This window comes from Phacochoerus africanus, chromosome 6, assembly GCF_016906955.1.
Source record: "Phacochoerus africanus isolate WHEZ1 chromosome 6, ROS_Pafr_v1, whole genome shotgun sequence".
Lineage (NCBI taxonomy): Eukaryota > Metazoa > Chordata > Mammalia > Artiodactyla > Suidae > Phacochoerus > Phacochoerus africanus.
Genome location: NC_062549.1, coordinates 90933433 through 90951381, shown reverse-complemented (window position 1 = coordinate 90951381; position 17949 = coordinate 90933433). Strand labels below are relative to the sequence as shown.

General features: G+C 49.9%; 1 protein-coding gene across 1 annotated transcript; it reads left to right on the top strand.

Annotated features, from left to right (window-relative positions):
- Positions 1-395: 395 nt before the first annotated feature.
- On the top strand, positions 396-17331 carry FCRL6 (Fc receptor like 6). Its single transcript, XM_047784199.1, has 10 exons — positions 396-557; positions 6080-6100; positions 7596-7862; positions 8414-8698; positions 8821-9096; positions 9486-9611; positions 13457-13546; positions 14114-14185; positions 16942-16973; positions 17050-17331. The coding sequence occupies exons 1-10, from the start codon at positions 455-457 to the stop codon at positions 17113-17115; spliced, it is 1338 nt and encodes a 445-aa protein (XP_047640155.1). The 5' UTR covers positions 396-454; the 3' UTR covers positions 17116-17331.
- Positions 17332-17949: the final 618 nt, after the last annotated feature.

Below are 17949 nucleotides of genomic sequence, written 5' to 3'. Positions count from 1 at the left end.
ACCATGTTTAAGATTCCACTTCTCCAACTCACTGCAGTGTCCAGACACATTTCTCCTTAAAGAGGGGAACTTGGAGAAGTCAAGGTCACTTGGGGTGGGGGATGGATGATCTTAGTGTTTCCAGCGCTGTGCTTCCTTCCAGGCTAGCGATGCTGAGACCAAGCAGATTCTGGCAGTCTCTGGATCGTTCCATAGCCATGTCCCACACTAGTTCCTAGCATGAGCTCTTTCAGACCAGAGAGAGAGCGTCCAAACATGCTTGCCAGGGATGTTGCTGACCCCCTTATGCTTTACGGTCAAGAAAGATCTTTCGTGTAGCACACCCTCTACCAAAGAAGAACTACCAATTTGAGATCTTAACGTTTCTTCCCCACTTCCTGTATTTAGATTATCGAGCGGTAACACCACTCACGTCAGAGGGGGTCACCCACCCACCCCTGGGCCTGTGGCCTAGATGCTCTCCCTGCCAGCCTCACCCTGCCTTCCATCTCCTCTGAGTTCCATCCTCCACGCCAAGCTAGACCCCATGCTGCTCTGGACCGTGGCACTGCTCTTTGGTAAGTTACCAAGCGCCAGCATTGCCTCCTGGGCACCAAAGACTGTAGTCGTTCCTGAGACACAATGTTCCTGATTTCACCTTTCCCGGTTCAGGTGGGTTTATGGCTGGAGCTTGAGACAGGTGCGTGCACATGGGCATGCTTGAGAGAGACAGGGATGGGAGCCGTGGGGATGGGTCGTGGGGGAGTCCCAGTGTTTCTTGTTCATTTTCCTGGGTCCTCGGAAGGGCCACCCTTAGATACGTCAGAGCTAATTTAGGGAGGTTGAAAATCACCTTCTGAGGCCCAACGACAATTTTACCCTGTGAAATCAGATTGAAATATCCATCAAGGCTATTTCCAAAGGAAAATGAAATTATAGAAGGAAAGGGGGCTGCTGGGGGTGTCAGAAGAGAGATCAGGGAAATGGGGGGGGGAAAAAACCAGTTCTGTGCAGTTTGTTCAACAAGGGACAGTGAGGTTTTACAAGGAGTTTTAAGAAGCCTTAGCTTTTTCTTAGGACCCGTCGGCAATGACTGGGCTTCTCACCTGGTCAAGAGGCTTATGCTCTGAGTGTCCAAAGCCCTCTTCCAATGGACCATCCTTCTGCTGTCTATATCCTCTGTTGGGGCGGGAGCGGGAGAGGGGTCTGATTCAGTCTAACTGGTCCATGCTGATTTAAGGGATCAAATCTATTCTTCTGAATCTGTATCTCTCTCCTTGATCTGCTCACCTGGTCCCCACACCAGTGACTGAAGGGAGTGGCTTCCCAGCAGGGGATTGTGGGGTGTGGTGATTACTGGGCTCCCCTGGACTCCACTCAGCCTCAGCCATCGTCACCTGCTACACTTAATAGGAAAAAGGCTAGGGCATCTATTTCACTTCAGTTTCTGGTTTCTGAGCTGACTTGTTTTAAATATGGTCCCAGGAGTTTGTTTGTTTATTTGATTTCATTAAACCAGAGAAGCAAAGCCATTCCTAAATATACTCTCTTCCTGGACAGAGTCGGTGGGAATTTTGCCCCTGGGAGGAAAATACCTCTTCCACTTGGGGCTCTTCCTCCCCCGACATCACCATGTTGCCGTGTGTGTTCTACGAATGGCTGTTTGGACAAGTGAGAAGGTCTGTGCTCCCAGTGAGAGCAGGGACAGGATGGCCTCCCACCTGGATACCCTCCAGAGGGGAGGTTCCCAAGGGCCAATCATTTCCTTTAACGGGAGTAGCCCTTGGCATTGACTAAAGTCTCAGAGCTTCCTGGTGTGTCACTCAGGATCTGGATGCGGAGAGCAAAGAGAGAGTGAGGGGCAGACAGTGGCTGGCTGACCAGTGGGCAGCGCAGGGGAGCTCATGCATGACTGAGTCACACCTGATGCTCTGGACCCCATAAAACCAGCCTAAGATATGGACCCCACAGCTAAATGTGTAGGAACAGAGTTACCGTTACGGGTAGAACTGCTGGAATTCCTGTCGTGGCTCAGTGGCTAACGAATCTGACTAGGAACCATGTGGTTGCAGGTTCGATACCTGGCCTTGCTCAGTGGGTTAAGGATCTGACGTTGCCATGAGCTGTGGTGTAGGTCACAGATGAGGCTCGGATCCCGTGTTGCTGTGGCTCTGGCGTAGGCCGGTGGCTATAGCTCCGATTAGACTCCTAGCCTGAGAACCTCCATGTGCTGCAGGAGTGGCCCCAGAAAAGGCAAAAAGACAAAAAAAAAAAAGGGTAGAACTGCTATTTCCTCTCAGGTGCTATTTCCTCTCAGATGTGGCCAGAGAGGCCGAGAAAACAAAAAACACTGAATACCTAACTTGTAGTCTGTACGTTTTCTCAGCTAACCTTCAGGATGTTATAGGGAAAGTTTTTTTTTTTTTTTCTTATCCCTATTAAACAGCCAAGGAAACTGAGGTGCCAAAGCATTAAGAAACTTGCCTAGAATTACCCCACTAACAAGAGCAAGTCTATTTGATGTCAGATCCTGTGCTTTCTCCATTCTACTTCACTACCTCTAGTCTGGGTGCAGTTGGATTCAAACCACGTAAAACTAGAAAGTAGGGAATTCGTGCTGTAATGGAGTGGGTTAAGGATCTGGCATTGCTGCAGCGGTGATGCAGGTTGCAGCTGCAGCTTGGAATCCATCCCTGGCCCAGGAACTTCCTTATGTCATGGGCGTGAGCCAGACCGGGACGTGAGATCTGGCTTATGGAAGAAAGTCCTGCCGTTGAGACAGAATGACCCACGTTTTATTTTCTACATTAACTGTGATCCTGTATGATCTTTCATTGTCCTATGCGAGTTTACGTAGACACCAGCATGGAATGCAATTCCATGGTTTTCCTCTAGAGGTGATCTTTTTTCTGATTGCTTGCCTGTCTCTGGTATTCTATTGTGTCCTCAGAACCTGTTTTTCCCTATATATGCAAGCTGTATGTTTATGAGTGAAAATGTTAATACATTAAAAACAAAGCAAAACAAAACTAGAAAGTCAAATTCGTGGAAAGTTCCTGACAGCGCAGAGGCCATACAATAAATGGTCCCTATTACTAGTATTGGCTCCTAGGGATACAAGGCTAGGAGCCCTGACATTGAACCTGCTGGGACATGGCTGTCCACTAAAGATGTGTTTAAGGTTGAGCAGGTTAACCTTATTCTTCTTCTGAGCTGTGTGTTAGCCAGCTCCGCTCTGAGTACCGGAATCCTACCCCCACCCCTCTATATACACACAGCATCCGTGACACCCAACCCTCCCAGCTGCACGAGCCACCACTTGGCAAAGTGGCTTATCCCAATGTGGTGGAGCTTGACCGTGAGACAATCCCTCCTGTTGAGCTGAAACCTGCCTCTCTGATCTGACTTTGTGAACTAGTTCCACTTCTGCCCTGTAAAGTAATGGACCTCTCCCTTCTTTTAAGCTTAGCTTGTCAAGTATTTGAAAGCCACTGTGTATCCCTACTCTGTCTCATCTTTCTCAGATAAATGCCCTCTAACAGGAAATGGTCTCTAGACTCTGTTGGTTGTCCTGGTCTGCTAGGTCTTGATGGGCTTTTTCAGTGGACTGGAAACTGGGCTGTCTGCTCCCTCCCACAGTGGCCTGACCAGTGCAGTGTTCAGTGTGGCCCCTGCCTCCATCACCCGGAACTCTATTGTGCAACTGAGTTTGAAAATAGCTCTTGGCTTCCAATTACACTGTCACCTCATCTTCAGCCTATAGCCCCCTTGGTTCCTCTTTACAGGAACCATGATAAGGAGGTGTCACTCTATTTGTCCCCAGTTGGCAGCTGTCTTGATCATGCACAGTAGTTCTGCAATTGCAACCCCAAGGCCTTGCAGTGCCCTGGACAGTAGGTCATCAGGATCTGGGAGCATGAGCTCATTTGAAGTGTCCATGCTCTCTGGATGCCTTCTCCCTCATTATAGGCTCCAGTTCCCTCAATCCTTTTGCACATCACTTCATAGCTGCAAAATCATTTTCCAGTGTAGAGAAGAAAGGGAAGGGAGGCATCCCTACTCAGTAAGGTCTTAGTCACTCTGAGGTCAGGCTTTCTTTCTGCTTTCAGTTAATGTAGTAAACACTTTCCCGGGCAGTGGGTCAATCTAATCTATGTAACTGCTCTGTAAGGGGAAAATGACTACGATCGTTTCCATCAAATAGACGAAACCAGGGACTGGAGAATCTTGAACTTTGAGCAACTTGTCCAAAGTCACACAGAAAGAGATGGATTCATGAGTCTAGTCCAGGTCGCCTGATTCCAAAGCCTGCATGCTTTTCTCTACACCAAGTTCATAGAGATAGAGGTGGAGGTATGGGAGGAGCACAGATGGAGGGATGGTAAGGAAGAGACTCATCATTCTGCACACATTGAGAACCTGAGGCTGAGCTGACCCTAAGCTGAGTAGATGGAGAACGTGTCCTGGGCCATGTGGATAGCAAGAATGATGGCCTGTGAGTGAACATCTGCTGAGGGGGTCTTCATCCATCCCGCCCAAGGCCATCCTTGCATTTCTTGGGGTTCTGAACAGCACCTAGGACAATGTCAGCAATGAAGGACATAAGTAAATGCCTAGGGACTGGCTGAACTGACTGTACTCAGCCCTACACCATTCATCATCTTACCCTTTGCCGCAAAGGCCAGAATACTCTCTACTGCTCTGTATCTTCCAACTGTGTCCCTCAGGTTAGGGTCCTCCATCCCTTGAACTGATCATACCAGCCTGATCTGTCATCCTCTTGCAGTGTAACCTCTCTTTCCTGGCCACCTTGTGTCTTCAAGTGGTCATTCACCTAAAAGCGCAATAGTGCAGTGCGTACAAGGTACAACACAGTATGTGAGGCACTGGCCTGTTATGGTCCTCTCATCCATCTGTGCCGCCTGTCCAAGTCCCACAGTCCTTTACTTTTTCCTTCTTTTTTTTTTAGTCTTTTTTCTTTTTAGGGCTGCACTCGTGGCATATGGAGGTTCCTAGGCTAGGGGTCCAATCTGAGCTAAAGCCACTGGCCTATGCCACAGCCACAGCAACACCACATCTGAGCAACATCTGTGACCTACAACCACAGCTCATGGCAATGCTGGATCCTTAACCCACTGAACAAGGCCAGGGATCAAACCTGCATTCTCACGGATGCTAGTTGGGTTTGCTAACCACTAAGCCACAACGGAAACTCCATCCCACAATCTCTTAATGATTACTCCTCCTGGGAAACCTCACCTCCTTCCTCTGATCTCTTCCATACTCTATTCCCCAAAGCTCTGGAGACAGATGGACCATGGGAATCAGATCCTATCTTTGTTCAGTTCTTCTGTTGGTGTAAATAGGACCCTCAGGCACATTCATCCTGTAAATAGAAGTCCTAGGTCTTCTACTTTTTGTTCCCTGCCCTCCTGAGTGTGCAAAAAGGAAAGCCTTCATGCATTTTTTTTCAACATATGCTTCCTGAACACAGACCATGGTCCAGGCACAGGCCCTCACCATAGACAATACGGCAGTGAACAAATACAGACAGCATGGCAGCAGAGTACCTGCTGGAGCTTACATTCGAGACAGAGGGCAACAGGTGATAACAAGTAAATAATTTAATGAATGAGCTAATTTCAAATAGTGATCATTTGTGTGCTGAAAATACAGTAGGTCGTTGTGATGGTGACTGAGGAGAATTCTTTTGACTGGGAGACCCCAGCAACACCTAAGAAGGCAACATTTGAACTGAGATAGGGCAAAGGATTCCAGGCAGTAGGTCCACCATAAACATTGAGTGGCTGGGTGGTAGGGTGGCTGGGTGACTGGGTGGTGCTGGGTGGTTAATTAGCTGGATGTCTGGGTGGTTGGGTACCTGGGTGGTTGGGTACCTGGGTAGTTGGGTAACTGGATGGCTGGGTGGTTGAGGGGCTGGATGACTGAGCGATAGGGTGCTGACATGGTTAGGTACTTAGAGGACTGGGTCGCTGATTGGTTGAATGGATGTTAGCACCCATTTATGGGGTGACAGGCCTCCTTGTCAGAAAGTTTTTTCTGCTACTTAATCTAATTCTAGCTCTTTGTTCTCTTGCAGTTCCCTGTGTTGGGAAAACTGGTGAGTCTTATCTGTATCTTTTCATCTCCAAGTGTGCCTCTGGGTCAAAAATTAACAGATAGGGACAAGACAGGGCCATTGGGTCTACCCCGAACATCTTCAGAGCAGCACAAGACTGGGCCTATTCCTCAGGAGTCTTCACTAATGGCCAGGAAGAGGAGAAACTCAGGACTCCACCATCTCAGGATGAGCATTATGATAGGGCACGCAAGTCCCAGAAAAATGGCTCTGGGCTTCTATCCAGGTTCCTTACGAGTGAGTAGCAGTGGCCTTTGTCTCCTCCTCTTGGTGTCACTCTGGAGCTCATGTAATCCCTATTCATCAAGGTCCTGGGCCTTTCTCTCTCTTTTAATGTTCAAAGAAGCAGGTACCTTTGTCTGTAGGTTAGCTTCTTTCTCCCTAGGCCACCCTTGCCCTGTAATCCGTCCTGTCCTACCAACCTCCATGGAGCTTCTGTCAAATAGGTGAAAACTCTGGTCTATGATTTTTTTTTTGTCTTTTTGTCTTTTTAGGGCCGCACTCACGGGATATGGAGATTCCCAGGCTAGGAGTCAAATCGGAGCTGTAGCCACTGGCCTACGCCACAGCCACAGCAACCCCAGATCCAAGCTGCATCTGTGACCTACACCACAGCTCATGCTGGATCCTTAACCCATTGAGCGAGGCCAAGGATTGAACCCACAACCTCATGGTTCCTAGTTGGATTCATTTCCACTATGCCACGATGGGAACTCCCTGGTCTATGAACACCTTGACCTCCAGGAGCATGTTCTGTGATGCCAGAGAGGGATGCTGCAGAAAGAGCTGCACCGGGGTCACCAGGGCAAAGAGAAACTATTCTGGGGGAGTGAGAACTGGATCAGGAGGACCAAGGCCAAACAATGGATGGAAGGAACCCAACTTGACCCAAGCTTGTCAAGGTGGTGGAGGAAAGTGCAGCATAAAAGGAGACAAGGAGAGGCATTCCCCTTATGGCTCAGTGGTAACGAACCAACTAATACCCATGAGGGCTCGGGTTCGATCCCTGGCCCTCGCTCAGTGGGTTAAGGTTCTGGTATTGCCGTGAACTATGGTGTTGGTTGCAGAAGTGGCTTAGATCCGGCGTTGCTGTGGCTGTGGTGTAGGCCAGCAGCTACAGCTCTGATTGGATTCCTAGTCTGGGAACTTCCATAGGCCGCAGGTGTGGCCCTAAAAAGACAGAAAAAAAAAAAAAAAAGGAGACGAGGGTGGGAGGGAAGGAGGCGAGAGAGAAGACACAGGGAGGGGAGAGGAGTGGGGTAGAGAATAGAGAAGGGAAGAGGAAGGAGGGAGGAAGAGGGTGGAGGAAAGCAGAGGCTCTGCCCTAGTCTGGCATGAAGGACCAGGGGACAGTGGCAGCTGTAAAGCTGCCGTCCAGGAGCCTCTATCCCCACGGGAAAGGCATTAGGCTGGGGATGGAGGGAGAAAATGGACTGATGGCCTGCAGCTCCAGGATGACCCTGTTCCTGTGTCTTAGGCCAGCTGAGCCTCCAAGTCCCACCAAACCCCATGTTTGAAGGAGACAACCTGACTCTGAAATGCCAAGGAAGGAATAACATATTACTGTCCCAGGTGAAATTCTATAAGAATGGAAAATTTCTCCATCTCTCTGAGGACAGCCAGACTCTGTCCATGGGGATAGCAACAGTGAACAGCAGTGGCCACTACCACTGCACCGGGAACATGACACACAATCGCCATGTGATCACAGGGATTTCAAAGACTGTCATGGTTCAGGTCCAAGGTGAGTCTCCATTTGAGGGGAAGGGGGATTGGGTGCTGCTCAGGGGTCTGCTCTCCAGAGGTCAGCAGGCCTTCAGCAGTACCCCTTTCTCTGGCTGCCCTGGATCTCTCAGACTGCATCCTCAGGCCCTGAGATGTCTAGGATCCTGTCCACATGCCCGACCCCCACCCCCACCCCTCCCAAGGGGCATGTCTGGAGTTAGAAAAGGAGTGGAAGATACAGGCTGGGGCAAGGAAGTGCCCAGATCCAGACCTACTGCTCACCCGCCTTGAGACCCTGGGCGGGATCCTTCTTCTCTGGGGACAGGTGACCTCTAAGGACCTTCTGGCACTGACCTTCTGGAACCACAGAGGGACTTGGGGCTGTGGGTGTTATTTCAGAGCTGGTGGGTGAGATGAGAGGCCAGGCGCTGGGAGACAGTGACAGAGTTTCCCATGGGGGCTGGGCAGGCCCTGAGGCGAGGCCTGGGATGTACTGAAGCTCAGACCTCAGCCTCCTGGGGCCTCATGGTCCAGGTCTCCCCTCCTGAGCCCTGGCTTGCCCCTCCCCAGAGCTGTTCCCACCTCCTGTGCTGAGGGCCACCCCCTCTAACAAGCTCCTTGAGGGGATACCGTTGACCCTGAAATGCCAGACGAAGCTGCACCACCGGAGGCCAGCCCAGAGGCTCCGCTTCTCCTTCCACAAGGATAGCCGCCCCCTCCAGACCAGGGTCCTCCACCCAGAACTCCACATCCGAGCAGCCAAGGAAGGGGACTCCGGCCTTTACTGGTGCGAAGCAGCCCCTGAGAGTGGCCAGATGCGGAAACGAAGCCCTCAGCTGGAGATCAGAGTGACGGGTAAGTGGGGAAAGGGGAGACACCCCAGGGGCCTGGGCAGGGGGCAGTGGGGTGCCCGACATGTTGGGAGGGGTCCCGAAGGGAGGAGCTGGGTGGTCCAGCTGGACCATGTGCTGCTGCAGCTCCCGTGTCCCAACCGCTGCTCACCCTGAGACCCACCGGCCTCGCCGTGGGGGACGTGGCGGAGCTCCTCTGTGAGGCCCAGAGCGGCTCCCCTCCGGTCCTGTACTCCTTCTACCTCAACGGGAAGAAGCTGGGGAACCGCGTGGCTCCCTGCGGAAGAGCCGCCTCCCTCCTCTTCCGGGTGATGTCAGAGCGGGATGCTGGGAACTACTCCTGTGAGGCTGAGAACAGTGTCTCCAAAGAGACAAGCAAACCTGGGGCGCTCTCCCTGGACGGTAAGTCTTGTTCCCAACCGGGCCCTGGGCCCCAAAGCTGCCAGGGCCAGACCTCACTCCTCTGTGTTCCTCCAGCCATGCCTGGCACAGTGTTGGGCACAGAACAGGCACTGGGTGACCAACAGGGCACGGACCTACTTGGGGTATCTGTCCAACCAACCCGGTGGGGAAACAATGACGTCCATGGAGAGTGGGGAGCCACATGGTCATCCATGGCGTTGCTCCTCCCCCGAGGACATCCTTTGATCCATGCGGAATTTACATGGGCATGGCTCCTCCAGGCCAGGTGGTCCCGCTCATGCCAGCCACTGTGCCCCTCCTGTGCCAGTCTGGGGGACATTTGTGAATTTCATCCTCAGTGCTCATGGTCACCCCTACTCACCCCCCAGGTCTTCCGGTCTTGTCTGCCCCCACCAGCAGCAACGGGCTGGTTCTGTGGCTGCCTGCAAGCCTGCTTGGCCTGATGGTCATTGCTGCTGCACTTCTAGGGTATTTCAGACCCTGGAGAAAAACTGGTCAGTAACTCTTTTCGGCTTTCTTGGTTGCTCAATCCCTATGGCAGACACAGCCCAGACGTTGGAAAGCCAGAGCCTGACAGGGCCAGCTGCTTCCTTCTCCTGTGTATTGGGGCGGGGGGAGGGACTTCTCTTCATGTGTCACACATAGGGGCCCATGGGAGGGGACACTGACAGCTGGCAGAACTCACACACGTGGACACACTGTCTCACACACCCATTCATCCAGAGATGCACACAAACACAGTTCTGTCCCCCGAGCATGAATAAGGGCACAAACAGAGGAATTCTTATAAGCCCAAAGAGATGTAGGCTGGTGTCCTTTCACGTTAGAATTAGAGTCTGTGGCTGCAAATATGATGGAACCAACTCAGGCCTCCAACTCTCTCTTTAAGGTCAGCAGAGTTCTGTTCTGCTTAGTAGAAGAGAAAGAAGGCACAAGAACTCTAGTGCACATGTGTGCTCACAAACACCTGCTCTCTTACAGTGCTGTCCCCTGGGTGAGCATCCGTGGATGTTAACACTTAGGAAGGAAGCGTGGTAAAGAGGACTGGGGATTGGTGTGGTCCCAGTCTGCTATGTACTAATTTGGTGACCTTGGTCCAGTTCCCTCCAAGGTTCACTAAGTGTTTCCCTTTCGGGATGTTGTAAGGTCTGAGTTAACACAGTCACCCTGATGTCATACCTGATGTATTAGCCTGGCACTGAGAGTAGGCTCAGTCCATTCTCATTCTCGTCTGAGCACCTCTGGTGGGTTCCCAAGCTGCCTCTGCTCCTGTTATCCACTCTCTAATTCCTCTGATCAGGGTCAGTGAAAGTTTAGTTAAAATTAAGTTGAGGAGTTCCCACTGATCCCATTACTCCCAACGAACATCCATGAGGATGTAGGTTCGACCCCTGGCCTCGCTCACTCAGTGGGTTAAAGATCGAGCATTGCCACAAGCTGTGACATAGTTCACAAATGCAGCTTGGATCCGGTGCTGCTGTGGCTGTGGCATAGGTTGAAGCTGCAGCTCCTTTTTGACCTCTAGCCTGGGACTTCCATTTGCTGCAGGCTCAGCCTTAAAAAGAACAAAAAAATTCAGTTGAGAAAAATTCTATAGAGAGACTTCTCTAGGGAGAAAGAAGTGGAAATAATCAGATAAATGGCATTTCTAGGTAATCTATTGGTTTGGCCTAGCATGCAGCTTGTGAAAATTCCCAGGCCAGTGATTGAACTTGCACTGCAGCAGTGACAAGGCCATCCTTAACCCACTAGGCCAACAGGGAACTCCCAGACTCTCCTTCCTGTCTTGGTAATTAAGCATGAATGTTGGCTTCCAGAGCAATCACCTTGGGTGGCTACAAATTTATTCCAACTCTAACCCTTATTTGCTTGGGGCCATGTTGAAGGGAATGGCTCCCAGTGCCAAAGCTTTTTGGTTCTATTATTCCTAGGACTCCAAATCCACCTACAAAACTTCAAACCAACCTTCTTCCTCTTCCCCAGAGGCAACATTTTTACTTTCCACTTGCCAGGAGCAAAAGTAATTGCTCTCATAGACATCCAAAACTGGATTTGCTTATTCAAGTTCTCAGCTCCCTCCCTTAAGGAATTTGTGTTGCCTTTTCTGGGAGCTAAGCCAAACCACTCTTTGAGAAAGACCACCCAGTCCTGCAGTCCAAGTATTTCTCCTTGACCACCAGCCAAAACACCAGAAAGGGTCTCTTCCCAACCCTGGACCTGGTCCCCTGCCTCAGCAAGCACCCTAATTAGAGCTTGAGCCAGCCTCTAATTTCTTCTCTTTATTTATTTATTTTTTTTAGGGCTGCACCTTTGGTGTGTGGAAGTTCCCGGGCTAGGGGTCAAATAAAAGCCACACTGCAACCTATACCACACCTCAACACCAGATCCTTAACCCACTGAGCCAGGCCAAGGATCAAACCCACGACCTCATGGACACAAGTCGGGTTCATTACCACTGAGCCCCAATAGGAACTCCCAACTTCCTCTCTTTTTAATTTAGCAGCTTCTGTCCATCCAGCTTCCTATCTTGCCTTTCCTTTAGTCTTGAGTCTAGATTCCATGCAGGCCAGAGTTGCTTTAAAGTACACCTGTGTGGTAGGAAAAAACGGAGTTAGATGGGGAGGCAGCTGCAGTAGGAGACCATGAACTGGAGACTGTGAGTTCTACCATCCCTGCACCTGTCGTAGAGCCTCCTTCCAATGGTGCAGCCTGGCCTCAGCAACACAGGTGTTTCTCCCCACTCACCTCTGGGTCAGAGCATTAAAGGCAAAGCAACACAGCACAGCCATTTCCCTCCCAGCCCCAGACAAGACGGTGGAGGAGCAGTCACTGGTGAAAGATCTTCAAGAGGAAGGTGCCTTTCATGGGGAGCCAAGGAGCATCCCTTTTCATGCAGAGATTCTCCCTCTCCACCCATTCCCACTGCCATCCTGGGAGCACCTGGGTTCCATTTCATTAAGAAGCCTGTGTCTCAGGAAAATAAGACTCCTGGTGGTGGTTCTGTCATCTCAGAATCTCAGGAGCTCAAAACCACCTTCAGGCCCAATTCCATAGCTCCATGAGAAACACAGAACCACAGCTTCTTTCTCCAGGCCAAGCTCCAGAAGACCCTTCCCCATTTCTGTAGAGCATATCCATTCCTCAATAAACAAAAACATGCCACCGCTGGAGGTGTTCCACAGACTGTATGTCTGAAGGCAATTTTCCAAATATTTTGACCAACGGTGGTGTCACTAGAACTAAGATGAGGTCATGCGGAAGTCCACTTCAAAGTAGCACTTAACATAAGTGTGCAAGTTCTGCTATGTTAGTTTAAAAGTGTTCATTCCACTTCCTACTGTCACCCCTCCCATAAAACCCAGTTCCATCGAATTCATGGTGTTCTTCATGCATGAAGGCTCAGAGACAGAGCCGTGACAAATGAGCATCAGGGAATGTTTAATAATCAGGGGCCTCTCTGAATCTCCACAAATGCCCCCTTGGTTTTATGGGAAGAGCCATTTACAAAGGTCCTACCTGATGACTGATGCTTTCTTGCTATTAGAGCTAATGAATATTTCTTGGACATGGGGCACAAACCAGTTGCTCTAAAATCCACCTGTGTGACCCAATTTCTAGCCCAGAGGCTAATTTTTAAAGTTCTGGAAACACCTGCTATCACAGAGGCAATATGTTAGGGGAGAAGTAGCGTACACACTGGGTTAAGATTCTGTCTCTACCACTTTTCCTATGAAAAGTGACCCTCGGAGGGGTCACTTCTCCCAGCGTGAGTCACCCCATCTAGAAAATGGAAATAACAGTATCGACTTTGCAAGGTGGTTGTGAAGAGTATCAGACATGGAAGAACCAGGAAGGGGGACTTTTTTGACATCCACCTTTGTGCCAGTCCCTGGGTTAGGAGTTTTGCTATAAAGGAGACACTATACTTGAATTCCCTGGCCTTGTTTCTGACACTTGGTGTGCTGTCAAAATCATTAGCTTTTCCTCCTTCTGAAAAGCAGCTTGACTGGTGGGTCTGGGCCCTTTTGATAAAAAGGTGTGAACCATCCTTTCCAACCCTGCTTCCTCCCCGTTTGTGACCCCCATGAAGCCATCCTACCCTCTGAGTTATTTTTCAAAGGAAATATCCCGTAAAAATAAACCATGTCCAGATCTATGAATTAACGCTCATTAACAAACCAGCCTCAGACCTCCAGCAGCCTCTACTGACATTCTTTTTTTTAAATTTAATTTAAAAAATTTTTAATACAATCTAAAAAGGTAACTGACATTCTTTGTCTCAGCTTGTCTGTCCCCACCGTCCAACCTGCTCAGTGAATTGTGCCTTTGCATATCCTAGGGCCCCTTCCACCTCAGGATCTGCCCCCAGAGGCAGGTGGAGAGCAGCACCTGCTGAACATCAATTGTAAGGACTTGCAGCAGGACCGGGGTGAGTCCATAAAGGCAGAAAAGGGCCTCTTAAGGAAAGTTGGAAGAAGGAAGGGCTCATGGAAGTCTCAGGAGTCAGAGTCATCTGGGGAAGGAGGCAGATGGCTTCTGGGAAGCGCTAGAGGAGTGAGTGCGTGGAGCTGGTGGTGGGAGAAGGAGGCAGGAAGGGAGTCTGGCTTCCAGGAAGGAGGTTTAGATCAAGTTAAGTCCCATGGGCCAAATCTGGCCAACCAAGTATTTTCGTAAAGAACACTATGGATGTATCATGCATGGCTGCTTTCACACTACAGAGCTGGGTGTTTGCACAGGTATCACTGTCTTTTTATAGAAAAGGCTTGCCAAACTCTAGTTTAAACAATGTGGGGTCTGAGGAAGCTGCTAGAACCTGCTTCAGGGGGCAGACACCTCCTGCCAAGGTGGATATCCTACATTAATAACCACCTCCCTTTGCCAGTTCTCCCCAAAACAGAGCCTCTGATTGGCTTCCCTCCACATGTGTCTTCAGGATATTTAGGTCTTGAGGTGGGAGGGCAGGTGGGTTCTATTCAAGCTGCATTCCTTCTTTCAGTTCATTGCCAGAATGAGAATGATGACGGGATTATCTACTCTGAGGTATATACAACCCCAAATGAGAATGACGGTGAGTGATCTTGGGCCAAACTTGATATCTTTGGTAACATAAAGGGGAAGTTTGGAACTGGGGGTAAGGTATCACTACTGGCATTACCTTGACCACCATCATCACCTTGCCCACCATCATCATCCTGACCACTGTTATCACCCTGACCGTCATCATCGCCCAGATCATCATCACCCTGACCACCATCACCCTGACCACAACCATCACCCTGACCACCAGCATCATCCTATTGTCATTACCTTGACCACCATCATCACCCTGACCATCATCATCGCCCAGATCATCATCACCCTGACCAGCGTCACCCTGACCACAACCATCACCCTGACCACCAGCATCACCCTGACCACTGTTATCACCCTGACCGTCATCATCGCCCAGATCATCATCACCCTGACCACTGTCACTGCCCTCACCACCGTCAGCACCTCCTTCACTACCACCACCACCACCACAAACACCACTACATCCACCATAATTACCACCCTCAACATGATCCCCACACACCTCTACTGTTGCCGTCATCACCCTCTATTGTTACCATCCCAACTAGAGAGGGTTTTTTTTTTTTTGAACCATTGTGAAGAAACAAGGAAAAAGAATGATACAGTTTGTCTTTGCCTGAGTCTAAGTCTAAATAGGACAATCCAATTCGACCCCAAACCTGGCAACTTCCATATGACAAAGGTGTGGCCCTAAAAAAAATTAATTAATTAATTAATTAATTAAGAGAAGTTAGAGACTAGCTCAAGCTCTAACTAGGGTGCTTGCTGAGGCAGGGCACCAGGTCCAGGGGTAGGAAGAGACCCTTTCTGGTGTCTTGGCTGGTGGTCAAGGAGAAATACTAGGAAAATCCCAGCTGTAAGAGAGAGTTAGAAAGACCATGAATCCTGACTACAGATCCCAGAGTCAGGATGACAGGCAGGGGATGGGGTAGTCCTCTCTCTTAGGCAATGTGGAGTTGTGGGAAGAGTGTGGGTTTCTGAGTCAGAATTAAGTTCAAAACTTGACTTTATATACCCACTGTGTGACTGGGCAAGTGAGCCTAACCTAATACATAAAGTTTCAATAAGGCCTACTTTGTAAGATTATTATAAATTGCTAGGAATAGAACCTGAGTCCTAGAAACCTTAAAGATTGGTATGTTCAAAAACAGAGAGCTTGCTTTTATGTCTTCCCCGTCTAAGGTTTCAATTTCTAGTCTGTAAAATGGGTTTGAATCAGCTTAGGGGCTCTGCTCCTTCCCATAAAGGGTACTAGGGAAGGTGGATGGCCAAGGAGTCTCCTGGACTCAGGGCACGTTCCAGGGCACCCAGGACCTGATCATGTGCTGCCCAAAGCATTGCCAGGCAGGTAGAAAAGCACACATGGGCAAAGTTCCTTCCTGAAAAGAGTCACAGTGAGGACCAAACATAAGAAGGAAAAAAAGAAGGCAACCTCAGACCATGTGGTTTTCATTAGCACATTAAGGAAAATAAGAAAACCTGATCCTTTTAGTCCTAGCAGACAGCAAAGGTGAAGGCAGGATTCGGGGCAGCAGTTGGGTGGGAAGCGATCTGCTCCCAACACAGGCTCTGAGCTGGCTTTTCCTGGTGGGTGGGTGCAGGGACCTGAAACCCAAAGAAGAAGAGCCATGATGTTCCAAGATGCACAGGAAAGGGGATACGGGATCTGTTACCATTGGAAGAATGTTTCATGTTTGCAAAGATTCATTGTCTGCCCATGGTTCCATTTCTTGTGGAATTGGCTACGGAGAGTTATTCATCGTGCTGACTGGGTTTTCTCATCCCAATGTGAGAGGGAATCAAGGACCCGTACTTGGCAAGACTGATGTGAGATGAGATAGATAGAATTATATGTCTGTTAGAGCTAAGCTGGATACATTAGATATGTAATTCTCACACCTAAAATGTTGCCTGATGCAGGAATTCCCGTCATGGCTCAACAGGAACAAATCTGACTTGTATCCATGAGGATGCAGATCCAATCCCTGGCCTCACTCAGTGGGTTAAGGATCCAGCATTGCCGTGAGCTGGGTGTAGGTCTGGCTTGGATCTGGTATTGCTGTGGCTGTGGTGTAGGCTGGCAGCTACAGCTCCGATTCGACCCCTAGCCTGGGAGCCTCCATATGCCATGGGTGCAGCCCTAATAAAAAGATAGGAAAGAAAATGTTGCCTAATGCAGTAGAGTAGGTGTCTAATGGAGTAGACATTCTCAAAGTATCTTGGACACCTCACTTCTCACTGTAATCCTGTAAGGCGGTCGCTGTCACCACCACCCCCCTTTCCTGGTGGAAGCAGCCAAGACTTGGAGCAAGTGATGGGCTTCAGGTCATATAGCTGGTATCTCCTGATTTCCAGGCCAACCTGTTTTCAGATTGAGGGTGAGGGATCCTGAGAAGTAAAGGGAGGGGGAGTTCCTGTTGTGGCGCAGCTGAATCCAACTAGGAACCATAAGGTTTCGGGTTCGATCCCTGGCCTTGCTCAGTGGATTAACAATCCAGCGTTGCCTTGAGCTGGCGTGTAAGATGGCAGCTGCAGCTCCAAGTAGACCCCTAACCTGGGAACCTCCATATGCCACAGGTGTGGCCCTAAAAAGACAAAAGACCAAAAAAAAAAGAAAAAAATAAAGAGGGGAGCAGCCCTGCCACCGGCCCTGGCCCATGCTCCCTAGAGAAAGATGCCAGCTAGGAGATGGGAGGGAGACACCCCATGAGCCCAACACCCTAACCTGTGTATCCTGCTTGCCCCCCACAGCCAAGCCTGCCAAGCCAGCCCAGAAGAAAAAGGTGAGTTGGGACTCTTGCTCTTTTCTTAACCTCTATGTGATATCTGCTTCCTCACCCTGGCCCGACTCACCCACAGGACGTTTCTGTCATCTACGCCGAGGTGAGAACCTGCAGCCCCATGAGGTTCCAGCCAAGGGACTGAATAGAAGAAGCAAAACCCACAAAGATGCCACTGGTGACAGTGAGGAGGGCCTCTGCTAGTGATGAAGTCCCTCGATGCATGCCCACCCAGCCGCAGCCTCCAGCACTCCCCAGAAAGCCAGGACCCCTTCTGTGGGTCCTCCCGCTCCCGAGCCCAGAAGCCAGAACCCCTTACATGTTTTAAAAGATACATGATTGGAGAATCTATCTGTTAATAAAGGTGTATCAGTCTGTTTCCTATTGTTCATCAGTAGTGATCATTTGCACTGCCTGACAGTCTGGTCTGGTATGTTCAAGAATGGACTCCCTGCGGACCAGGTGATGAGAGCGGGGAGGGGAGGGGACAGGAGTCCCACTTCAGTCCACAGCCAGAATGGTCAGTGAAGGCTTAGTTATATATTTGCTCCTGCGAGGCTCTGGCCCAGCTTCACAGGCCCCTGTCCTGGAATCACAGAGGTGAGGTCTCTGGACGGCCCCAGGCACCCCCCCCCTTAGCAAGAAGTCTGCATTCAGAGAGCTCCTGCCATCAACCGCCCCCTCCCCATCCCCGAGCTGCAAACTGCAAGCATTTCCCCTTGAGCTTGTCAGAAATGCAGACACCCAGACCTACTGAATCAGAAGCTGCATTTCAATAAGATCTCCAGGTGATTTGTACGTACATTCAAGTTTTAAAAGTCTGGTCTACCTCCCAGATGAATACTTCAAATGAATCACTTCTTGCCTTTGGGAGCTTAATTGCCTGTGGTTCAGCTCTGGGTAAAGACTGCAGATTATGAAACCCACGCTGGCCTTTTTTCTCACTTCTCTTCTGCTCCTTTTTCTCCCTTCCCTCCTC

What these genes read in the sequence shown, in the direction of transcription:
- FCRL6 (XM_047784199.1), top strand. Translation starts at nt 455, where the DNA reads ATGCTCTCCCTGCCAGCCTCACCCTGCCTTCCATCTCCTCTGAGTTCC. An exon ending in TCCCTGTGTTGGGAAAACTG is followed by an intron (nt 6,101 to 7,595) that starts GTGAGTCTTATC and finishes CCTGTGTCTTAG; the next exon opens with GCCAGCTGAGCCTCCAAGTC. An exon ending in AGCCAGCCCAGAAGAAAAAG is followed by an intron (nt 16,974 to 17,049) that starts GTGAGTTGGGAC and finishes ACTCACCCACAG; the next exon opens with GACGTTTCTGTCATCTACGC.